The sequence below is a fragment of the Rattus norvegicus genome, chromosome 6, assembly GCF_036323735.1.
Source record: "Rattus norvegicus strain BN/NHsdMcwi chromosome 6, GRCr8, whole genome shotgun sequence".
Taxonomy (NCBI): domain Eukaryota; kingdom Metazoa; phylum Chordata; class Mammalia; order Rodentia; family Muridae; genus Rattus; species Rattus norvegicus.
In genome coordinates this window covers 11,542,596-11,567,890 of record NC_086024.1, presented here as the reverse complement: position 1 = coordinate 11,567,890, position 25,295 = coordinate 11,542,596, and the positions used below count along the sequence as shown (strand labels likewise).

The 25,295-nt window shown below is 42.5% G+C and overlaps 1 protein-coding gene and 1 long non-coding RNA gene across 10 annotated transcripts in view; one reads left to right on the top strand and one right to left on the bottom strand.

The window, feature by feature from the left end:
• The window catches only part of LOC120103455 (uncharacterized), a 61,221-nt gene extending 55,441 nt beyond the window's left edge, over window positions 1-5,780 (bottom strand). The window contains exons 1-2 of the long non-coding RNA XR_005505627.2: window positions 5,696-5,780; window positions 3,510-3,710 (exon numbers count right to left, since the gene is read on the bottom strand). This is a non-coding gene — a long non-coding RNA (uncharacterized LOC120103455). The remainder of the gene's footprint in view (window positions 1-3,509; window positions 3,711-5,695) is intronic.
• The window catches only part of Gtf2a1l (general transcription factor 2A subunit 1 like), an 85,261-nt gene that overhangs the window by 23,732 nt on the left and 36,234 nt on the right, over window positions 1-25,295 (top strand). For 7 of the 9 annotated variants that reach the window (XR_005505531.2, XM_063262033.1, XM_063262031.1 and 4 more), the window contains 5 exons: window positions 2,029-2,215; window positions 4,262-4,408; window positions 5,722-5,854; window positions 8,270-8,371; window positions 8,561-8,681. Coding sequence is in view for 8 of the 9 variants with exons in the window: in XM_063262033.1 (XP_063118103.1) it covers window positions 4,374-4,408; window positions 5,722-5,854; window positions 8,270-8,371; window positions 8,561-8,681 (391 nt within the window). In the remaining variant the exon portion in view is untranslated. Of the gene's footprint in view, window positions 1-2,028; window positions 2,216-4,261; window positions 4,409-5,721; window positions 5,855-8,269; window positions 8,372-8,560; window positions 8,682-25,295 lie in introns of those variants that run through there. The other 2 variants (XM_039112433.2, NM_001012136.1) reach the window with 2 other exon arrangements.

The following is a 25,295-nucleotide window of genomic DNA, read 5'->3' as shown; positions in this document are numbered from 1 at the left end:
AAGGGCTGGATTTGTAAAAAGATATTGTGTAAATTTGGTTTTGTCATGGAATATCTTGGTTTCTCCATCTATGTTAATTGAGAGTTTTACTGGATATAGTAACCTGGGATGGCATTTGTGTTCTCTTAGGGTCTGTATGACGTCTGTCTAGGATCTTCTGGCTTTCATAGTGTCCAGTGAGAAGTCTGGTGTAATTCTGATAGGTCTGCCTTTATATGCTACTTGACCTTTTTCCCTTACTGCTTTTAATATTCTTTCTTTGTTTTGTGCATTTGGTGTTTTGACTACTATGTGATGGGAGGAGTTTCTTTTCTGGTCCAATATATTTGGAGTTCTGTAGGCTTCTTGTATGTTTATGGGCATCTCTTTCTTTAGGTTAGGGAAGTTTTCTTCTATGACTTTGTTGAAGATATTTACTTGTCCTTTGAGTTGGGAGTTTTCACTCTCTTCTATACCTATTATCCTTAGGTTTGATCTCATTGTGTCCTGGATTTCCTGTATGTTTTGGACCAGTAGCTTTTTCTGATTTACATTATCTTTGACAATTGTGTTGATGATTTCTATGGAATCTTCTGCTCCTGAGATTCTCTCTTCTATCTCTTGTATTCTGTTTGTGATGCTTGTATCTATGGTTCCTTGTCTCTTCCTTTGGTTTTCTATCTCCAGGGTTGTCTCCCTTTGTGCTTTCTTTATTGCTTCTATTTCCATTTTTAATTCCTTTACCTGTTTGTGTTTTCCTGTAGTTCTTTCAGGGATTTTTTGCATTTCCTCTCTATAGGCTTCTGCTTGTTTATCTGTGTTTTCCTGAATTTCTCTAAGGGAGTTCTTTATGTCTTTCTTGAAGTCCTCCATCATCATGATCAAATGTGATTTTAAATCTAGATCTTGCTTTTTTGGTGTGTTTGGATATTCAGTGTTTGCTTTGGTGGGAGAATTGGGCTCTGATGATGCCATGTATTCTTGGTTTCTGTTGCTTGGGTTCCTGAGCTTGCTTCTTGCCATCACATTGTCTCTGGCATTACCTTGTTCTGCTATTTCTGACAGTGGCTAGACCCTCCTATAAGCCTGTGTGTCAGGAGTGCTGTAGACCTGTTTTCCTGTTCTCTTTCAGCCAGTTATGGGAACAGAGTGTTCTGCTTTCAGGTGTTTAGTTGTTCCTGTCTATTGGTCTTCAGGTGTTCCTGTGGGCATGTGTCCTGAGTCCAAGGTCACTTGGAACAGAACAGTTGGTCTTACTTCTGGTCTCGGGCCTGGAGTCGCTCCTCAGAGCCAGGTTTCAGCTCTCCATGAGACAGCAACTACAAGGGCCTGCCCTGCCTTTGCTTGGGACCCTGTGCACAGGGTTCCGAAAGGTGGTGCTAGGCGTTTTCCTCTATGGTCAGAAATGTGGGCAGAGAGTAGTCTACTCTGACTTTCCAGGCATGTCTGCCCCACTGAAGGTCTAGCTCTCTGTCCCACTGGATTTGGGTGCAGGGAGCTCTTTGACTGAGTCCCTTCAGATCTGGTGGTGTCTGGACTGCAGAGTTGAATACCTCTATCTTCTGGTTCCCAGAGGCCCTATACAGTTTCCTCTTGGGTCAGGGATGTGGGCTGGGGTGGGCAGTACTGGAGGTCTCTCCTGCCCTGCAGTCTCAGGAGTGCCCACCTGTCTGGACGCTGAGCTCTCTCTCCCATGGGGTTTGGGAGCAGGGAGCTGTGGGCTGGGATCATCGAGGTTCAGGCCCCAGCTAGTCTCTCTCTCTTTTTACCTCCCTCTGTCTCTACTACCCTCTCAACTCCCCTCCCCATGCCCTGAATAAACTCTATTCTATAGTATACCATCTGTGGCTGGTCCTCAGGGGGGAGGGATACCTCAGCATGGGCCCACGGAGACACCTCCTACCCCCACACCTTACTGAGCCTCCACCAAACATATTCCTTCTCTCTTTAGTTTTATAAAACACGACAGCCACCTAGACCTTGATTCTGTCCAGCCACCCTTCATCATTGCGTCTGTGGAATTCTGTATGTGTTTGCTTCTTTCTCCAGTTTCTCCACACCTTCTGCCTTTGATGGTTGGTTCTCGTGAAACAGCTGACTTCCTCCAAATGACTGTCAGCTGAGACGTCTCGCCACCATTTCTAACAGTCTTGGAAGTGAGAAACCACTGCATCTGCTTTGTTCACATGTAACATAGAGATTCTTCGATGCAGTGTGGGAAGGACAGCACCAGCTTGTGAGTAGCCGGGAGGCAGGGTTGGGGGGTTGGGAGTATGAGACTCGGGGCAGGACATCTGGGGACTGATGGCTTGTTGTGGTTCATGTTTCATGGGTTTTAGCCCAGGGCTTTTGGTCCCACTATCGTGGGCCTGTGGCAAGGGAGGACACTATGATGAACAGGGTATGACAGGGCAAAGCTGAAAACAAAGAAAGAACACCAAAGGGGAAAGGGTCCGGATCCACATGTTTCCTTCATGGGTTACACCTTCCAGCTAGGGACCATAGTCCAGTATGCTTCTCATTAACCAACAGAACAATCCAGTGGCCAGTTAGAGCCCTACATGCTGGCTAATGGCCAGTCAACCTGACTGCATTCAGAATTACCCATGTTAGGTCTCAAACCTGGGACAAATGGCTAATGGAGGTGCCTGTTTAATACATCAGAGCAAACATTGACTGTCAGGTTCTCCCAGCATCCCTCAGTTCCTAACTGTTACAGGCTTCTTCTAATGGGCATACCCCTCACTCCCCCCCAAAGTTCTCTAGCCCAGAGACTGGGCTGTCCTTCCCTGTATAATCTGGCTATTCTGGTTACCTGGCCTTTTTTGCCTACTGTTTACTCTCTTGACTGTCCCCGCCTCTCCCCTTTCCTCCAGGTACTGTCCACTATGGACTCTTCCAGATGTCCCTGCCTCTGGCTATGATCTTCCTTATATCTACAATAAACCTTCTCCTCCACGATACTTAGGGGAAGTCATGTCCTTCCTCTTTAATTTTAGCTTTTCCACTCAATCTAGAAGATATATGAAATATACCCACGATGTGTCTTCCTGAGGATGTTTAGAGAGGATTCACTGAGGCAGAAGAGCCATTCTGAACATGGGTGAGACCATGCTATGCCTGGGAGTTGACCAGAACAGAAGAGGATAAAGGGGAAGCTATAAGAAGGGGATACCCCGTTTCTCTGCTGTCTGGTCTGCTAACATCATCTGAGGAGAGACAGATGCTCCTCTCTTCAGCTACCAGATTGTTGAGACAACGGATTCCAGTTAGATCTTCCCCTGGAGGCTCACATCTGGGAAGGGAAAGGTTGGGACTTTGGTGCCGGAAGGGAACTTATCTCTGGAAAAGAGATTTTACATGGTGGTAACAGTTTGTCAGATCACTTTGTAGGGGAGATTGGAGCCGAGACAAAGCTGGTCAGTCATGAGTGGGACTGGGGTTGGCCAAGACTGCTTAACTACAGATGGCTCTTGTTCTGTTTGAAATCAACGTACATCAGGCAGATAAGGTGGACATGAAAGTCTTACCTGCTTCCGTGCTTCCCTGTGATTACGTTGAACATGTCTCCTTTCTGTACCTGTCACCATTTTCTCTGTTTAACAAGCTGACTGAGAGCTGGCGGCAGAGCCTGGCTTGTTGGGGATGCCAGAGGGGCTTTGATCCCAACAAATCCAACAACTCCAGAAACAAACTGAACCACTTTCCTCGGGTGAACCAAATGTTTGAACCTGCAAATAAAATAAGTCTTCTTCAACATTAGTTGTTTCTGTTACATATTTTGGTCTGAATGATGATGAAAAAGCCTAGTGATCCAATCAGCCTCTGGAAGCCATACCTGTGCGCACTGCTGCACTGGGTATCAAGCCTTAACACCTGTCCCCTTGAGACACTTCCTATCTAAGGTAGAACAGCCTAGACCTTGGATTCAAGCCTGCTTCCTTTAAAGGCCACTGTTGATTATTGGGAAGAAACCAAAGCAGCATCTACCAGTGGCCATTCAGATACACAGGAGGGCAACCAGAAGTCACTGAGATTGCTCAACCAGTGTTGTATAGCTTTTATATAAAAAGTGTATCGTGTGCTCTAGGCAGTAACAATTCAATTGTTAGTCACACTTTTTATGGGTACCAAGGTCCAAATTTAAATTTAAAAACACACATGGTCTACTCTATAGCTTTGAGGAAGGCATAATGTATAATAAAATGTATAATGTATAATGAAATACAACGAACGGTATGCTGTCACGATTGTTAGATTGTTACCCATTCTGTGCATTTAGGATTCCAATTTTAAAACCTTGCAAGGAGGAAGATTGAAAACAAGAGCCCTCTCAGCCCTCTTATTTCCAGCTTGAAGAATTTAATTGGATTTTATAATATCAGAAGGAATCAATGCTTGCTTTTAGCTTTTCTATTTTGGGTGAAAGGTAAGTCACTTTGAATATTCGAGGTAGTAAATTGTCACGTAGAGAGACGTAACCATTAAAAAAATCACCACACATACTTAATGGCTTTTTGTTAAAGAAATTCCCAGTAGTTTTCAATTTAGGAAAAGTCTTCTAAATGACACCAAATGAATCAGCGGCTAGAAGCTTACACCTGGCCCAGGCAGGCCCATTCAGAGTGGGCAATCACACACAGCTTTATTGCTCTTACACACACAAATAAGCAAGCAGTCAACTCTAAACCCTAATGGGATTTTAAATCATCACACAGCCATCTGTTAGGCCGAGATCTATCTTCAGATTAGAAAGGCCGTGTGAAGGCGGAGTGGTGGAAGTAGATGGCTTTTCCCCCTTTGAACTAACTAGTGGGGCCGTGTGTGCTTAAATCAGGCTCAGTTTTAGCTAGTTAAGTCCCTCCAAGCCCAAGAGAGGAGAGAGAGGGGGACGACAGGGAGGGAGAGGGGGAGAGGGAGAGAGAGAGATACAATATAAGACAAAGATGAAAGATGGCACCTTCTGCCTGAGGACCAAAGGAGCCAGGGTGCCTGGTTTAAGCGGTAGTTCTCTCTCTCCAGCCTGCATTTTTAATCATATGCTCTGGGGGAGACTCAGGCACCAAACCTTTAAAAGGAAAAACGCTTCAAGTAATTTTAATATGGCCCGGCTAATGTGTCTTAGGCCAAGTGGATCTCATTTTAATGCCCAGCAAAACTATCTGGAGACCGTTTTGAAGTCACCGGATGCTGTGCCCCTTGTTGTTAGTCCCTGACTCGGTAGAGATGTTTACGTTTATGAATCCTTAGTTGTTTGTATTAATCTTTTACACGCATTAATGATGCATAGATTGTCTGTGTACCCACTCGCACAGGTGTACCTATGAAGATCAGAGGACAAGCTTCCAGCGCCCTTTCTAGCACATGGGTCAGACTTGGCGGCAAGAGTCTTTACAGCTTTCATTTGTATTTTTAACACTTTCCCAAGTGAAGTTGCTGCTGCTTTTGCTCACACTTCAACCACTAGTTACAGAAGAATTTGGCTCTTGTCACATTCTTATACTGCAGCATGGAGTGCAGCTGTGAGTAGTGTTTAGCGAGGCGTGGTAAAAGCGGGAATAACTCATCTGCTCTCTTTCTTTTCCCTGCATCCTTCAAGGATGAAGTTGCCTCATCCACCTGACACCGCACAACCCCAATTAGTCTGCTAAAGCTGGTTACAAGCCTTACTACATCCGTGCTGCCACGCCCAAACTTCATCCCTCCAACCACTAACCTCCTTTCTTGTCCCGCCCTACTCAGCTCCGCCCCCAGCGGCCTCGCGGTTGCGCAGCAACGAGCACCCGCGGTTCAAAAGCGAGCCTGGCGGCTCTCTGCCACGCAGGCGCAAACGGTTGGGCGCAGAGCGGCCAGCATGGCCTTCGTCAACCTGGTGGTAAGGAGGCGGGAAGGCTTTGCCGACACCCTCCATGGAGTTGCAGACTTTAATAGGCACCCCCTTTCCACCATGGGTTACAGGAAACAGAGCCCATCTGGGGCTCTGATCCCATTTGAAAAAGTGTGCGCCCCACTCCAAATGAGGTCACCTAGGTTAGGGCGCCTAGAAATCATGTAGAGGCAGGGTACCCTCAATCAGGATGATTTCCTCCGTGTTTAGGAAATTCCCAGGTTCGTTCGTTCTCTCTCTCTCTCTCTCTCTCTCTCTCTCTCTCTCTCTCTCTCTCTCTCCCCTTCTCTTCCTCCTCTTCCTCCTCCTCCTTCCCTCCCTCCCTCCTTCCTGTCTTCTTTTTTTCCTTTCTTTCTTTCTTTTTCTTTTCTTTTCCTTCCTTCCTTCCTTCCTTCCTTCCTTCCTCTCTCTCTCTCTCTCTCTCTCTCTCTCTCTCTCTCTCTTTCTTTCTTTCTTTCTTTCTTTCTTTCTTTCTTTCTTTCTTTCTTTTTCTTTCTTTTTTGACAAGGTCCTGTAAAAGTAACCCTAGGTCTGGTTTCGGACTCAGGATCGTCCTACAGCAGCCTCCAGCCCTAATACTCGTTCTTCATTGGGGCATAGCTGGTTCATGCTCTATTACTTCCTGACAGGGAATGAAGGTGATGTGATTTGGATTGTTGCCTCATGATCTTGCCTTTCCTTGTCCTTTAACATTTTAATGCTAAAATAGGAAACCCACAAACACTGCCTTAGTGCTAAAATACACTGCCGTAAGGGCAGTTAAACCTCACAGTGAGAATTTACAGGCAAAACGGCACTTGTTAGATTCTCCATCCAATTAAAAATCCCGTGTTGAAGGCAAAACCAGTATCAACAGATGCACATCTTCAGAAAGACAATGGGCAGCCCAGATAGGTTTGTGTCTGTAAAAGTCCCATGTGTATCTGCCCAGTGTGAAAGGTTCCATTTTTAGAGAGATACTCATGTATGTTTGTTTATGTTTTTATAAGTGTAAAGTATGGATGTCCGAATATAACCTTTACACAAATGCCAGTTTGCCTGATTGTTACTGCCAATGAGCAAATGTTTTGTTTTGTTTTTTTTTTTGTTTTTTTTTGAGATATAGGCAAGATGGAGGTTCAGAATGACTATATATAGTTTTAATAAAGATAACGCAGAGAAAGCAATATAAAGTTTAATGGCAGTCCTACAAGCGAGACTATATTTAATACTTCTTTTGCCTTTGAAAAATTGTATTTTATTGGCTTCTTTTGGCCTGCTGTTAGACTCCAAGGGCAGATCTTAAAAGATGTTTTTAGCCCTAGGGCTTTTCCCCTGCAGCTCTTAAGTGTGATCTTAGCTGGAATTAAAACAGAAGCCTCAGTTTGGAAGCCTTGATCAGGGTAGACTGTTTGAGAAGAAGCAGCTCATCTGGGGGTACTTAGTCTTAATGGGTATGTTTGTGAACAACATTTAAATGTCACTGATTGGTCTATTCATAGACTTACCCCGATGTTTAGAAGGATTAGTTTAAAATGTGCTGTTCCTGGAGAGAGAGAGTATTTTTGTGGGAAGCATGAAAAAAGCAGTCCAAGAAAGCCTCAGTTTTCATTTGGGCTGGATTAAGCAATTGTAAAAGCAACTGGAATCCTGTTTTACTGAATGTTATCTGTATCTCTCTCTTGCACGCTCTCTCTCTCTCTCTCTTGCTCTCCCTCTCTCTCTTTTGCTCTCTCTCTCTCACACACACACAGACACACACACATGTGTGCACCCCCCCACGAAAGGCTGAGTATGTTTCATATTCTTCTTGTGCTGTTGGTATAGTAAGTGACTCTGGGTAGATTTTGGCCAGTTTTGTGTCATGGCTTGGTTTGAACACCTTGGCTTTGTTCATGCAAACTCATCTGGACGCAGGGATGTGGTGGTGCTTTTGCTTGGCCTCGATCTCAACTGCCTTCTCTCCAATCGTACTTTGGAAGCAGGGCAGGCTTTGACTGTCCCACTTTTAAGGTCTGAGGCTTATTTATATCTGTGATAGTTCACTAATAGTGGCTACTTTGAGAAAGTGGTAGAGTGAAAACAGGACCTTATTTCCAGCTGCTTTCAATTCCCCGTTCAAAGAGAAGCAGGAAGGTTAAGTACACAAAAGCCAAGATCTATGAGCACAGCACACCCATGCATCTCACGATCACCCCCAGGTTCCTTGTAGTCCTGTGTTCAGCCTTGTGTATAGGGACCTCAAAGGGATTACAGGCAGCTAATGCAATTTATAAGGAGGCACACTGCACTGGGAGCAGGATATGCTTAATAACCCTGTGGCAGGTTTTCTTTAAACTGAGGATTAGAGTCTCATCTGCATATCTTTTAAGGCAAAAGCATTCGACTTGAGAATTAAAACCTCTAACAATTGCTTTCGTGTAGCCCAAACTCTACCGATCTGTAATTGAAGACGTAATCGAGGGTGTGCGGGACCTCTTTGCTGAGGAAGGCATCGAGGAGCAGGTGTTGAAAGACCTGAAGAAGGTTTGTGCTCACGGGACAGTCCCATTTCCTCTTTGCAGCCTGAGAAGTTACACTTCTGCCTTCAACTGTGTTAGGATGTGTGCCTTGTGCTATCCACTGAAAGTATAAACACTTAAGGAAAAAAAAACCTGTAATCTTAGTGATTCTTTTTAAACAAACAAAAATGTTTTTTTTTTTTCTCCCTTGCAGCTCTGGGAAACCAAAGTTTTACAATCTAAAGCGACAGAGGACTTCTTCAGAAATAGTGTGCAGGCGCCCCTTTTCACCCTCCAGCTGCCACATGGCTTACCGCCAGCACTGCAATCAACAGGTTGGAGAGAGTTAGTCAAAGACTATGCATTCAGAACAAATTCATTTGTGACACTGTTTTTTAGTCAGGATAATTAATGTTCTTAAGGTAGAGAGTGCCTCACCTTTCTATGATCCAATTAGAGGAATGCAGTGTATGTGTTGATTAAAAAAAAGCAAGATCAGGTTGTTAAAACTAGTGTTTAAAAATTAATTTGGTAAAACCAACGGCCGTTACTCTAGAGAAACAAAGGGGATATAGTTTGTAAGTTTAGAGTGTCTGCTCTTATTTCTATGAAGTTGACTGGCTGTTTAGAGGGAGTCTTCCAGTGGGAAAGGTAGGTGCTGGAATGTTTGTGTTCCTCCCCTCCCCTCTCCTCCTCTTCCCTCCCCTCCCCTCCTTTCCCTTTGTACTTGCTCTCTGTGCATATTACAAACCCATTATTGTATTGGAAGTAAAACAGGAAAAGGAATATGGAAATAATTGAGGCCCCCTTGTAGTTTGGGCTGTATAAAGTAATAGCAGGGGATTAACTATATGCGTTTTATTTTATTATTGGATTTACTAAATCTAGAGCTTCACTTTTAAGGAAAAAAATTGCCCAGATTTAAGTGTGCCAATTTAGACTGGTAAAGACTAATAAAAGATCAAAGAAATACTAATCTATCTGGCCTTTCTTATCTGTTTGTTTCTGATTCCTGAGTGCACGTCTGGGCATGCACACACGAATAGATTCTATTGGTTTTGTTGAAGTGTGTGAGAATAGTGTTTGTAACAAGGGAGGGTAGTGTTTGGATTACATTGTCAGTAATTAGATTATTCTTTGTATGTTTGGGAAGACTTTTATGAAAATCATGTCAGCCACAGTGAAAAGGATGTGTCTGTCAGTGGGACAGTCACAGACACAGCTCTGCATGATTACCCACTGAGGACCTGTTAGAGGCCTCAGCTCAGGTGAAATGGGATCCTGGGCTTCAGTGCAGAAAAGAGTCTCCGAGGAAGGCAGAGCTTGGGTTTATTAAAACACAGTGTACGCACACACACACGTGTGTGTATACATATCCTTTTAAACGAGTTTAATTCAAGGTGACCCAATTCAGAACAAAGATGAAACAGTAGGTTCTGTCAGGATCTGAGACTGGATTTATTTTGTGATATTTATTTATAATTTATTCATTCATTTATTTCACCAAAATGTATTACAATGTTCAGTAGGCTCCAAGACTGATAGGTAGCAAGAGATGTGCTAGCTGGGCACAGGGAGTGGAAGAGGTCACCTTCCTTATCCCAGGCAGGGAGTGGGGGAGGTCACCTTTGTCATTCCAGGTGTGGCTGAAGCTTCACCAGCCTTCTGAATGCATCTTCCGGGAGAGCCTTTCCTGCTGCCTTTGCTGCTGCTTTCCCTTCCTTCCGTTCCGTTCCTCTTTTCTTTCCTTTCTTTCTTTCTTTTCCTCCTCCTGAAGGTGTTCCTTTCTTTCTTTTCCTCCTCCTTCCTCCACCTTGGCCTACTTCTTGGGCTGTTTCAGGGGCTTCTGGTTACTACTGTCTTGGCCTTGTGTGGTGCGTGAAGCCCGTTCTGCAGACCCTGGTCCAGTGCCATAATATTCTTAATAGATGTTAAGATAAGGGCTGAGAGAAGGTGTGGGTGGGCTTCTCTGTAGCAGGCATATACAAAGTTTTGGTGGGTTTGAGGCTTTTTATCTTCAAAGCATTGCTAAGTACCTAGATGAGGTCACAGGTGGTTCCTAAGGGTCCCCAGCAGGATTATGGTGACCCTTCAGACAGGGATGCGGAAGGTCGGAGGTCTCTTTGTAAACAGAGCCAATGGTCTGGTTTGAGGTTTCCAGAAAGGTCTGGGAAAAGGAGCAAGGTCTACCTGAGGTCACACATATTAAGGCTGTAACCCTGGGCTGTTGGTATTTTAACAAAAATACGTTGCTGTAAAAACTATTATGCCTGGGTTGGCGACCTTCACAGGAAGTGTTCATTTTTCTAGAATTTTACAAAATTATTATTTTATTTCATGTGCATGGGTGTTTTGCCTGCATACATGTCTGTGTGCCATGTGTATTACATGCGTGATACCAGTAGGAGTCAGAAGAGAGCAACAGGTCTCCTGGAAGTGGAGTTACAGGTGGTTGTGAGCTACCGTGTGGGTGCTGGGAATGGAACCTGGGCTCTCTGAACCTTTAAGCTCTGGGCAATCTCTCTCCAGTGACTGTGAGGGATGGGGAGAGAAGGATTGTTGGGGCTTGCTAACCTCCAGCCTAGCTACAGGTTCAGTGAGAGACTGTCTCCAAAGGCAAAAGGCAGAGAGTGATAGAGTAGGACACAGGATGTTCTCCTGTAGCCTGTGTACACACATATACAGCACAATACTACATACATATATGTGCATATACCACAAACAAACACCAACCACACATGCACATACCACAGATGTGCATCATATGTGCACACACATACACCTTTTTCTGTCATACATATGTATATACCTTATACACATACATATACTATACACACATGTGTGCATACTGCATACTTGTTACTGCATACTTGTTACATGAACATGAGCATCACACACACACACACACACACAGAGTCATGGGAGTTTTATTGTGAAGCTGACAGGCTGACCATTTTTTAATCAGTGATTATCTCTTTGTGTTTTTATTTCTCATCCTTCAGTTTTGTCAGGAGATCCCCTTCACCACCACCCTGTTTAGCACTTTGTACATCTCAGTAATTTTCCTTCCTTTGAGGCAGGAACTTACCCTAGAACTCACTATCATCATCCAGGCTGGCCTGGAACTCGGTTACCCTCTACCTCGGCTTCTGAGAGCTGGCGTTGCAGGAGTGAGCTGCAGTGCATGGCTACCGTTCTTAGCCTCTGGTTCTGTAGTTGGGGTTGGTGGGAAGGTGTGAGGCATGAGGAGGAGGAATGCATTTGAATGTCTTTTAATCAAAAACACAGTTAAAATCTCATTTTTCTTGTCATTCAAAATTGTACTACTCCATTTTGCCCGGAAGATGGTAATGTTACCAGTGGTTTAAATCACAAAACAACCTGGCAAAGAAAGGCCAGATTGAGCTAGATTTCACTCAGCACCCTATTTTTGATTCTGTCTTGGAAGTTAGAATAATAGAAATAATTAACATTTAAAATAAGACAGTTTTTCTTATTCTCTGCCTTGAGGTTTACAGTGAAGAGACTCAGGGAGAGAAGTGCATTACAGACCCTGTTCTTATCTGTCTTCATCCTGGGTACCCTTCAATACGCGGCTCAAAATAAATAGCCTCATAAAATTGAAGTACTTCTTAATTGTGTCTTCTCATGGTATGCTTTAAAAAGCCTGATTAAAATAACTTAAACTGCTACAATCTTTTTATTTCGTCTGATACCGAGCTGAAACCAAATCTACAATTGAATAAGTCATTTACACCCATCAGTTCTGTTTTTAAAGCTTGTTTGCTTTGTTATAGTTTTTGGCCATATTATTCACTTCTTGTGCTACCAGTTTTCAACACTTGTTTTTTATTTTTTAAATCTGGATTTGGGGCTGGGCGGTGGCTCAGTGCGATGAGTGCCCGCTGCACAGGTGAGGACTGGTGTGCAGACCCCCAGAATTCACATAGAACCTGGCAGGGGTGACAGCTACTTACAGATTTATTATTTCCTTGCTGTGTGTGTGTGTGTGCGTGTGTGTGTGTGTGTGTGTGTGTGTGTGTGCATGTGTGTGTGCATGTGTGTGTGTGTGCATGTGTGTGTGTGCATGGGTACACTTGCTCATGCATGGAGGTTTGAGGACAACTTTGTGCAGTTTATTCTTTTTTTTTTTTTCTGGAGCTGAGGACCGAACCCAGGGCCTTGCTCTTGCTAGGCAAGCGCTCTACCACTGAGCTAAATCCCCAACCTGTGCAGTCTATTCTTATCTGCCCTCATATGGGTTCTGGTTGCCAGACCTGCACAATAAGCACTATTGTCTGCTAGGCCACCTCTCTAGCCCCCATACATTTTTTTCTTTTTTTAAATTGGATATTTTATGTATTTATATTTCAAATATTATCCCCTTTCCCAGTTCCCCCCTCTCCCAGGGCCAACTTTGGGTTGAGAGTTTTGTAGGATGGGTTGGTGTTCCCCTCCTTCCACTGGAGCTCCGACTGGCTACTAGAGGTGGTCTCTGCGGTTCCATATCCCCATCTTTGGGCATTTTGGCTAAGGTCAGCTGCATTGATTCCCAGGAATTCTTAGAGATTCCCCTACCCACCCCTGACAGCTGCATATTTCCATTCATTCTCCTGGCCCTAGGGGCCTTTCTCCTGTCTCTCCCCACACCTCATCCTGTTCCCCCATGTGCCCCTCCATTCTTCCACTCACGTCCGTCCTTCCTTCTGCCTCCCATGACTATTTTACTCCCCCTTCTAAGTGGTATTGAAGCAATCCTCACTTGGCTCTTCCTTTTTATTTACCTCCTTTGGGTCTGTGGGGTATAGTATTCTGTACTGTTTGACTAATACCCCCTTCTCAGTGGGAATAGGCCACGGGTTACCTTTTGGGTCTGGGTTACCTCACTCAGGGTGATATTTTCTAGTTCTATCCATTTGCCTGCGACATTCATGATGTCCTTGTTTTTAATAGCTGAATATTATTTCATTGTGTAAATGAACCACATTTTTTGTATCCATTTCTCAGTTGATGGACATCTGGGTTGTGTCCAGTTTCTGGCTATTACAAATAAGGCTGCTATGAACATAGTTGAGCATGTGTCCTTGTGGTATGGTGGGACATCTTTTGGGTATATGGCCAGGAGTGGTATAGCTCAATCTTTAGGTAGAACTATTTCCATTTTTGGGGAAACCTCCAGATTGATTTCCAGAGTTTGCAGTCCCACCAGCAGTGGAGGAATGTTCCATTTCTCAACACATTGGGCAGCATGTCCTGTCCTTTGAGTTTTTGATCTCTGCCATTCTGATTGGTGTAAGGTAGAATCTCAAGGTTGTTTTGATTTACATTTCCTTGATGATGAAAGATGTTGAGCATTTCTTTAAGTGCTTCTCAGCCATTCAATATTTCTTTATTGAGAATTCTTTGTTTAGCTCTGTATCCCATTTTTTAGTTGTGTTATTTGGTGTTTTGATGTCTAGCTTGAGTTCTTTGTATATTTTGTATATTAGCTCTTTGTTGGATATAGGGTTGGTGAAAATATTTTCCCAACCTGTAGGCTGTCAGTTTGTCCTATTTAACAGTGTCCTTTGTCTTACAGAAGCTTTTTAGTTTCATGAGGTCCCATTTTTTCAATTGTTGATCTTAGAGCCTGAGCCTTTGGTGTTCTGTCCAGGAATTTTCTCTTGTGCTAATGTGTTCAAGGATATTTCCCATTTTTCTCTTCTATTAGAGTCAGTGTATCTGGTTTTATGCTGACATCCTTGATCCACTTGGATTTGAACTTTGTGCAGGAAGATAAATATGAATCTATTTGTATTCTTCTACATGCAGACATTTACTTAGACTGGCACTATTGCTCCGTAGTTCAGCTTCAGGTCCAGGATGGTGATTCATCCAGAGGTTCTTTTATTGTTCAGGATTGTTTTGGCTATCCTTGTCTTTATTTATTTTGTTGTTTTGTTTTTCCATATGAAGTTGAGAATTGTTCTTTAAATATCTGTAAAAAATTGTGTGGTAATTCTGGTGGGGATTGCATTAAAACTGTAGATTGCTTTTGGTAAGATGGCCATTTTCACTATGTTAATCCTACTGATCCATGAGCATGGGAGATCTTTGTATCTTCTGATATCCTTTTCAATTTCTTTCTTCAGGGACTTGGAGTTCTTGTCATATAGATCTTCCATTTGCTTAGCTAGAATCACACCAAGATATTTTATATTATCTGTGGCTATTATTGTGAAGGGCATTGTTTCTCTAATTTCTTTCTCAGCCCGTTTATCATTTTTATAAAGGAAGGCTACTGATTTCTTTGAGTCAATTTTATATTCGACCACTTTGCCGAAGTTGTTTATCAGCTGTAGGAGTTCTCTAGTAGATTTTTTGGGGGTTATTTATGTATACTATCATATCATCTGTGAATAGTGATACCTTGACTTCTTCCTTTCCAATTTGTATCTCCTTGATATACTTTTGTTGTCTTACTGTTTTACCTAGAACTTTAAGTACTATATTGAATAGACAGGGAGATAGGGGGCAGTCTTGTCCCTGATTTTAGTGGAATTGCTTCAAGTTTCTCTCCATTTAATTTGATGTCAGCTATTGGTTTGCTGTATATTATTTTTATTATGTTTAGGTATATGCCATAAATAGTCTCCCAAGACTTTTTTTTTTTTTTTATTAACTTGAGTATTTCTTATATACATTTCGAGTGTTATTCCCTTTCCCGGTTTCCGGGCAAACATCCCCCTCCCCCCTCCCCTTCCTTATGGGTGTTCCCCTCCCAACCCTCCCCCCATTGCCGCCCTCCCCCCATAGACTAGTTCACTGGGGGTTCAGTCTTAGGAGGACCCAGGGCTTCTCCTTCCACTGGTGCTCTTACTAGGATATTCATTGCTACCTATGGGGTCAGAGTCCAGGGTCAGTCCATGTATAGTCTTTAGGTAGTGGCTTAGTCTCTGGAAGCTCTGGTTGCTTGGCATTGTTGTACTTTTGGGGTCTCGAGCCCCTTCAAGCTTTTCCAGTTCTTTCTCTGATTCCTTCAATAGGGGACCTATTCTCAGTTCAGTGGTTTGCTGCTGGCATTCGCCTCTGTATTTGCTGTATTCTGGCTGTGTCTCTCAGGAGCGATCTACATCCGGCTCCTGTTGGTCTGCACTTCTTTGCTTCATCCATCTTGTCTAATTGGGTGGCTGTATATGTATGGGCCACATGTGGGGCAGGCTCTGAATGGGTGTTCCTTCAGTCTCTGTTTTAATCTTTGCCTCTCCCTTCCCTGCCAAGGGTATTCTTTTTCCTCATTTAAAGAAGGAGTGAAGCATTCACATTTTGATCATCCGTCTTGAGTTTCGTTTGTTCTAGGGATCTAGGGTAATTCAAGCATTTGGGCTAATAGCCACTTATCAATGAGTGCATACCATGTATGTCTTTCTGGGATTGGGTTAGCTCACTCAGGATGATATTTTCCAGTTCCAACCATTTGCCTACGAATTTCATAAACTCGTTGTTTTTGATAGCTGAGTAATATTCCATTGTGTAGATGTACCACATTTTCTGTATCCATTCCTCTGTTGAAGGGCATCTGGGTTCTTTCCAGTTTCTGGCTATTATAAATAAGGCTGCGATGAACATAGTGGAGCACGTGTCTCTTTTATATGTTGAGGCATCTTTTGGGTATATGCCCAAGAGAGGTATAGCTGGATCCTCAGGCAGTTCAATGTCCAATTTTCTGAGGAACCTCCAGACTGATTTCCAGAATGGTTTTACCAGTCTGCAACCCCACCAACAATGGAGGAGTGTTCCTCTTTCTCCACATCCTCGCCAGCATCTGCTGTCACCTGAGTTTTTGATCTTAGCCAATCGCACTGGTGTGAGGTGAAATCTCAGGGTTGTTTTGATTTGCATTTCCCTTATGACTAAAGATGTTGAACATTTCTTTAGGTGTTTCTCAGCCATTCGGCATTCCTCAGCTGTGAATTCTTTGTTTAGCTCTGAACCCCATTTTTTAATAGGGTTATTTGTCTCCCTGCGGTCTAACTTCTTGAGTTCTTTGTATATTTTGGATATAAGGCCTCTATCTGTTGTAGGATTGGTAAAGATCTTTTCCCAATCTGTTGGTTGCCGTTTTGTCCTAACCACAGTGTCCTTTGCCTTACAGAAGCTTTGCAGTTTTATGAGATCCCATTTGTCGATTCTTGATCTTAGAGCATAAGCCATTGGTGTTTTGTTCAGGAAATTTTTTCCAGTGCCCATGTGTTCCAGATGCTTCCCTAGTTTTTCTTCTATTAGTTTGAGTGTGTCTGGTTTGATGTGGAGGTCCTTGATCCACTTGGACTTAAGCTTTGTACAGGGTGATAAGCATGGATCGATCTGCATTCTTCTACATGTTGCCCTCCAGTTGAACCAGCACCATTTGCTGAAAATGCTATCTTTTTTCCATTGGATGGTTTTGGCTCCTTTGTCAAAAATCAAGTGACCATAGGTGTGTGGGTTCATTTCTGGGTCTTCAATTCTATTCCATTGGTCTATCTGTCTGTCTCTGTACCAATACCATGCAGTTTTTATCACTATTGCTCTGTAATACTGCTTGAGTTCAGGGATAGTGATTCCCCCTGAAGTCCTTTTATTGTTGAGGATAGCTTTAGCTATCCTGGGTTTTTTGTTATTCCAGATGAATTTGCAAATTGTTCTGTCTAACTCTTTGAAGAATTGGATTGGTATTTTGATGGGGATTGCATTGAATCTGTAGATTGCTTTTGGTAAAATGGCCATTTTTACTATATTAATCCTGCCAATCCATGAGCATGGGAGATCTTTCCATCTTCTGAGGTCTTCTTCAATTTCTTTCCTCAGTGTCTTGAAGTTCTTATTGTACAGATCTTTTACTTGCTTGGTTAAAGTCACACCGAGGTACTTTATATTATTTGGGTCTATTATGAAGGGTGTCGTTTCCCTAATTTCTTTCTCGGCTTGTTTCTCTTTTGTATAGAGGAAGGCAACTGATTTATTTGAGTTAATTTTATACCCAGCCACTTTGCTGAAGTTGTTTATCAGCTTTAGTAGTTCTCTGGTGGAACTTTTGGGATCACTTAAATATACTATCATGTCATCTGCAAATAGTGATATTTTGACCTCTTCTTTTCCGATCTGTATCCCTTTGATCTCCTTTTGTTGTCTGATTGCTCTGGCTAGAACTTCAAGAACTATATTGAATAAGTAGGGAGAGAGTGGGCAGCCTTGTCTAGTCCCTGATTTTAGTGGGATTGCTTCAAGTTTCTCTCCATTTAGTTTAATGTTAGCAACTGGTTTGCTGTATATGGCTTTTACTATGTTTAGGTATGGGCCTTGAATTCCTATTCTTTCCAGGACTTTTATCATGAAGGGGTGTTGAATTTTGTCAAATGCTTTCTCAGCATCTAATGAAATGATCATGTGGTTCTGTTCTTTCAGTTTGTTTATATAATGGATCACGTTGATGGTTTTCCGTATATTAAACCATCCCTGCATGCCTGGGATGAAGCCTACTTGATCATGGTGGATGATTGTTTTGATGTGCTCTTGAATTCGGTTTGCCAGAATTTTATTGAGTATTTTTGCGTTGATATTCATAAGGGAAATTGGTCTGAAGTTCTCTTTCTTTGTTGTGTCTTTGTGTGGTTTAGGTATAAGAGTAATTGTGGCTTCATAGAAGGAATTCGGTAGGGCTCCATCTGTTTCAATTTTGTGGAATAGTTTGGATAATATTGGTATGAGGTCTTCTATGAAGGTTTGATAGAATTCTGCACTAAACCCGTCTGGACCTGGGCTCTTTTTGGTTGGGAGACCTTTAATGACTGCTTCTATTTCCTTAGGAGTTATGGGGTTGTTTAACTGGTTTATCTGTTCCTGATTTAACTTCGATACCTGGTATCTGTCTAGGAAATTGTCCATTTCCTGAAGATTTTCAAATTTTGTTGAATATAGGTTTTTATAGTAAGATCTGATGATTTTTTGAATTTCCTCCGAATCTGTAGTTATGTCTCCCTTTTCATTTCTGATTTTGTTAATTTGGACGCACTCTCTGTGTCCTCTCGTTAGTCTGGCTAAGGGTTTATCTATCTTGTTGATTTTCTCAAAGAACCAACTTTTGGTTCTGTTGATTCTTTCTATGGTCCTTTTTGTTTCTACTTGGTTGATTTCAGCTCTGAGTTTGATTATTTCCTGCCTTCTACTCCTCCTGGGTGTATTTGCTTCTTTTTGTTCTAGAGCTTTTAGGTGTGCTGTCAAGCTGCTGACATATGCTCTTTCCTGTTTCTTTCTGCAGGCACTCAGCGCTATGAGTTTTCCTCTTAGCACAGCTTTCATTGTGTCCCATAAGTTTGAGTATGTTGTATCTTCATTTTCATTAAATTCTAAAAAGTTTTTAATTTCTTTATTTCTTCCTTGACCAGGTTATCATTGAGTAGAGCATTGTTCAATTTCCACGTATATGTGGGCATTCTTCCTTTATTGTTATTGAAGACCAGTTTTAGGCCGTGGTGGTCCGATAGCACGCATGGAATTATTTCTATCTTTCTGTACCTGTTGAGGCCCGTTTTTTGACCAATTATATGGTCAATTTTGGAGAAAGTACCATGAGGAGCTGAGAAGAAGGTATATCCTTTTGCTTTAGGATAGAATGTTCTATAAATATCCGTTAAGTCCATTTGGCTCATGACTTCTCTTAGTCTGTCGACATCACTGTTTAATTTCTGTTTCCATGATCTGTCCATTGATGAGAGTGGGGTGTTGAAATCTCCTACTATTATTGTGTGAGGTGCAATGTGTGTTTTGAGCTTTAGTAAGGTTTCTTTTACGTATGTAGGTGCCCTTGTATTTGGGGCATAGATATTTAGGATTGAGAGTTCATCTTGGTTGATTTTTCCTTTGATGAATATGAAGTGTCCTTCCTTATCTTTTTTGATGACTTTTAATTGAAAATTGATTTTATTTGATATTAGAATGGCTACTCCAGCTTGCTTCTTCTGACCATTTGCTTGGAAAGTTGTTTTCCAGCCTTTCACTCTGAGGTAGTGTCTGTCTTTGTCTCTGAGGTGTGTTTCCTGTAGGCAGCAGAATGCAGGGTCCTCGTTGCGTATCCAGTTTGTTAATCTATGTCTTTTTATTGGGGAGTTGAGGCCATTGATATTGAGAGATATTCAGGAATAGTGATTATTGCTTCCCGTTATATTCATATTTGGATGTGAGGTTATGTTTGTGTGCTTTCATTCTCTTTGTTTTGTTGCCAAGACGATTAGTTTCTTGCTTCTTCTAGGGTATAGCTTGCCTCCTTATGTTGGGCTTTACCATTTATTATCCTTTGTAGTGCTGGATTTGTAGAAAGATATTGTGTAAATTTGGTTTTGTCATGGAATATCTTGGTTTCTCCATCAATGTTAATTGAGAGTTTTGCTGGATACAGTAATCTGGGCTGGCATTTGTGTTCTCTTAGGGTCTGTATAACATCAGTCCAGGATCTTCTGGCCTTCATAGTTTCTGGCGAGAAGTCTGGTGTGATTCTGATAGGTCTCCCTTTATATGTTACTTGACCTTTTTCCCTTACTGCTTTTAATATTCTTTCTTTATTTTGTGCGTTTGGTGTTTTGACAATTATGTGACGGGAGGTGTTTCTTTCTGGTCCAATCTATTTGGAGTTCTGTAGGCTTCCTGTATGTCTATGGGTATCTCTTTTTTTAGGTTAGGGAAGTTTTCTTCTATGATTTTGTTGAAGATATTTACTGGTCCTTTGAGCTGGGAGTCTTCACTCTCTTCTATACCTATTATCCTTAGGTTTGATCTTCTCATTGAGTCCTGGATTTCCTGTATGTTTTGGACCAGTAGCTTTTTCCGCTTTACATTATCTTTGACAGTTGAGTCAATGATTTCTATGGAATCTTCTGCTCCTGAGATTCTCTCTTCCATCTCTTGTATTCTGTTGGTGAAGCTTGTATCTACAGCTCCTTGTCTCTTCTTTTGGTTTTCTATATCCAGGGTTGTTTCCATGTGTTCTTTCTTGATTGCTTCTATTTCCATTTTTAATTCCTTCAACTGTTTGATTGTGTTTTCCTGGAATTCTTTCAGGGATTTTTGCGATTCCTCTCTGTAGGCTTCTACTTGTTTATTAATGTTTTCCTGTGTTTCCCTAAGTGTGTTCATGTCTTTCTTGAAGTCCTCCAGCATCATGATCAAATATGATTTTGAAACTAGATCTTGCTTTTCTGGTGTGTTTGGATATTCCATGTTTGTTTTGGTGGGAGAATTGGGCTCCGATGATGGCATGTAGTCTTGGTTTCTGTTGCTTGGGTTCCTGCGCTTGCCTCTCGCCATCAGATTATCTCTAGTGTTTCTTTGTTCTGCTATTTCTGACAGTGGCTAGACTGTCCTATAAGCCTGTGTGTCAGGAGTGCTGTAGACCTGTTTTCCTCTCTTTAAGTCAGTTATGGGTACAGAGTGTTCTGCTTTCGGGCGTGTAGTTTTTCCTCTCTACAGGTCTTCAGCTGTTCCTGTGGGCCTGTGTCTTGAGTTCACCAGGCAGCTTTCTTGCAGCAGAAAATTTGGTCTTACCTGTGGTCCCGAGGCTCAGGTTCGCTGGTGGGGTGCTGCCCAGGGGCTCTCTGCAGCGGCAGCAACCAGGAAGACCTGTGCCGCCCCTTCCGGGAGCTTCAGTGCACCAGGGTTCCAGATGGTCTTTGGCTTTTTCCTCTGGCGTCCGAGATGTGTGTGCAGGGAGCAGTCTCTTCTGGTTTCCCAGGCCTGTCTGCCTCTCTGAAGGTTTAGCTCTCCCTCCCACGGGATTTGGGTGCAGAGAACTGTTTATCCGGTCTGTTTCCTTCAGGGTCCGGGGTGTCTCTGGCAGGGGTCCTGCCGCTCCTGGGCCCTCCCCCACGGGAGCCCAGAGGCCTTATACAGTTTCCTCTTGGGCCAGGGATGTGGGCAGGGGTGAGCAGTGTTGGTGGTCTCTTCCGCTCTGCAGCCTCAGGAGTGCCCACCTGACCAGGCGGTTGGGTCTCTCTCTCACTGGGTCTGGGAGCAGAGATCTCCCAAGACTTTTAACATGAAAGGATTTTGGATTTTGTCAAAGCCCTTTTCAGCATCTAATGAGATGGTCATGTGACCTTTACCATTTGTTTATATTGTGGATTGTATTGATGGATTTTTGTATAATTGGCCATCCCTGCATCCTGGGCTAAAACCTACTTGACTGTGGTAAATGGTGCTTTTGACGTGTTCTTAGATTCAGTTTGTAAGAGTTTTATTGAGTATTTTTGTGTCGATATTCATAAGGGATGTTGGTCTGAAATTCTTTGTTGGGTCTTTGTGACGTTTAGGTATCAAGGTAATTGTGGCTTCATAGAATGAATTAGGTAGTGTTCCTTCTGTTTCTACTTTGTGGAATAGTTAGAGGAGTAGTGGTCTAAGCTCTTCTTTGAAAATCTGGTAGAATTTTGCACTAAAATCATCTGGCCTTGGGCTTTTTTGGGATGTGAGGTGGGAGATTTTTAATGACAGCTTATATTTCCTTAGGGGCTTGGGGTCTGTTTAAATGATTTACCTGATTTTAGCTTAACTTTGGCACATGGCATCTGTCTAGAAAATTACCGATTTCATTTAGATTTTTCAGTTTTGTTGAGTATAGGTTTTAGAAGTAAGGCCTAATGATTTTTTGAATTTCCTCAGTTTCTGTTATGTTTCCCTGTTCATTTCTGATTTTATTAATTTGGATACTGTCTCTGTATCTTTTAGTAAGTTTGGCTAAGGGTTTGTCTATCTCGTTGACTTTTTCAAAGAACCAACTGTTGGTTTTTCTGATTCTTTGTATTGTTCTCTTTGTTTTCATTGGTTGGTTTGGGCCCTGAGTTTGACTCTTTCCCTCTGTCTCCTCCTCTTGGGTGTGCTTGCTTCTTTTTCTTCTAGAGCATTCAGGTTGCTGTTGATTTGCTAGGATCTCTCCAATTTCTTTTTTTTTTCCATCTTTATTAACTTGAATATTTCTTATTTACATTTCAATTGTTATTCCCCTTCCCGGTTTCCAGGCCAACATCCCCCAACCCCTCTCCTTCCCCTTCTATATGTGCTTCCCCTCCCCATCCTCCCCCCATTCATGTTCCCCCCACCCTTCCCCCAATAATCACATTCACTGGGGGTTCAGTCTTAGCAGGACCCAGGGCTTCCCCTTCCACTGGTGCTCTTACTAGGCTATTCATTGCTACCTATGAGGTCAGAGTCCAGGGTCAGTCCATGTATAGTCTTTGGGTAGTGGCTTAGTCCCTGGAAGCTCTGGTTGGTTGGCATTGCCGTTCATATGGGGTCTCGAGCCCCTTCAAGCTCTTCCAGTCCTTTCTCTGATTCCTTCAACGGGGGTCCTGTTCTCAGTTCAGTGGTTTGCTGCTGGCATTAGCCTATGCATTTGCTGTATTCTGGTTGTGTCTCCAATTTCTTTTTTTTTTTTTTTATTTATTCTTTTTATTTTTTTCTTTTTTTTTTAACATCCCACTCCCCCCTCCCCTTCCTTATGGGTGTTCCCCTCCCAACCCTCCCCCCATTGCCGCCCTCCCCCCATAGACTAGTTCACTGTGGGTTCAGTCTTAGCAGGACCCAGGGCTTCCCCTTCCACTGGTGCTCTTACTAGGATATTCATTGCTACCTATGGGGTCAGAGTCCAGGGTCAGTCCATGTATAGTCTTTAGGTAGTGGCTTAGTCCCTGGAAGCTCTGGTTGCTTGGCATTGTTGTACTTTTGGGGTCTCGAGCCCCTTCAAGCTCTTCCAGTTCTTTCTCTGATTCCTTCAATAGGGGACCTATTCTCAGTTCAGTGGTTTGCTGCTGGCATTCGCCTCTATGTTTGCTGTATTCTGGCTGTGTCTCTCAGGAGCGATCTACATCCGGCTCCTGTCGGTCTGCACTTCTTTGCTTCATCCATCTTGTCTAATTGGGTGGCTGTATATGTATGGGCCACATGTGGGGCAGGCTCTGAATGGGTGTTCCTTCAGTCTCTGTTTTAATCTTTGCCTCTCCCTTCCCTGCCAAGGGTATTCTTTTTCCTCATTTAAAGAAGGAGTGAAGCATTCACATTTTGATCATCCGTCTTGAGTTTCATTTGTTCTAGGCATCTAGGGTAATTCAAGCATTTGGGCTAATAGTCACTTATCAATGAGTGCATACCATGTATGTCTTTCTGTGATTGGGTTAGCTCACTCAGGATGATATTTTCCAGTTCCAACCATTTGCCTACGAATTTCATAAACTCGTTGTTTTTGATAGCTGAGTAATATTCCATTGTGTAGATGTACCACATTTTCTGTATCCATTCCTCTGTTGAAGGGCATCTGGGTTCTTTCCAGCTTCTGGCTATTATAAATAAGGCTGCGATGAACATAGTGGAGCACGTGTCTCTTTTATATGTTGAGGCATCTTTTGGGTATATGCCCAAGAGAGGTATAGCTGGATCATCAGGCAGTTCAATGTCCAATTTTCTGAGGAACCTCCAGACTGATTTCCAGAATGGTTTTACCAGTCTGCAATCCCACCAACAATGGAGGAGTGTTCCTCTTTCTCCACATCCTCGCCAGCATCTGCTGTCACCTGAGTTTTTGATCTTAGCCAATCCCACTGGTGTGAGGTGAAATCTCAGGGTTGTTTTGATTTGCATTTCCCTTATGACTAAAGATGTTGAACATTTCTTTAGGTGTTTCTCAGCCATTCGGCATTCCTCAGCTGTGAATTCTTTGTTTAGCTCTGAACCCCATTTTTTAATAGGGTTATTTGTTTCCCTGCGGTCTAACTTCTTGAGTTCTTTGTATATTTTGGAAATAAGGCCTCTATCTGTTGTAGGATTGGTAAAGATCTTTTCCCAATCTGTTGGTTGCCGTTTTGTCCTAACCACAGTGTCCTTTGCCTTACAGAAGCTTTGCAGTTTTATGAGATCCCATTTGTCGATTCTTGATCTTAGAGCATAAGCCATTGGTGTTTTGTTCAGGAAATTTTTTCCAGTGCCCATGTGTTCCAGATGCTTCCCTAGTTTTTCTTCTATTAGTTTGAGTGTGTCTGGTTTGATGTGGAGGTCCTTGATCCACTTGGACTTAAGCTTTGTACAGGGTGATAAGGATGGATCGATCTGCATTCTTCTACATGTTGCCCTCCAGTTGAACCAGCACCATTTGCTGAAAATACTATTTTTTTTCCATTGGATGGTTTTGGCTCCTTTGTCAAAAATCAAGTGACCATAGGTGTGTGGGTTCATTTCTGGGTCTTCAATTCTATTCCATTGGTCTATCTGTCTGTCTCTGTACCAATACCATGCAGTTTTTATCACTATTGCTCTGTAATACTGCTTGAGTTCAGGGATAGTGATTCCCCCTGAAGTCCTTTTATTGTTGAGGATAGCTTTAGCTATCCTGGGTTTTTTGTTATTCCAGATGAATTTGCAAATTGTTCTGTCTAACTCTTTGAAGAATTGGATTGGTATTTTGATGGGGATTGCATTGAATCTGTAGATTGCTTTTGGTAAAATGGCCATTTTTACCATATTAATCCTGCCAATCCATGAGCATGGGAGATCTTTCCATCTTCTGAGGTCTTCTTCAATTTCTTTCCTCAGTGTCTTGAAGTTCTTATTGTACAGATCTTTTACTTGCTTGGTTAAAGTCACACCGAGGTACTTTATATTATTTGGGTCTATTATGAAGGGTGTCGTTTCCCTAATTTCTTTCTCGGCTTGTTTCTCTTTTGTATAGAGGAAGGCAACTGATTTATTTGAGTTAATTTTATACCCAGCCACTTTGCTGAAGTTGTTTATCAGCTTTAGTAGTTCTCTGGTGGAACTTTTGGGATCACTTAAATATACTATCATGTCATCTGCAAATAGTGATATTTTGACCTCTTCTTTTCCGATCTGTATCCCTTTGATCTCCTTTTGTTGTCTGATTGCTCTGGCTAGAACTTCAAGAACTATATTGA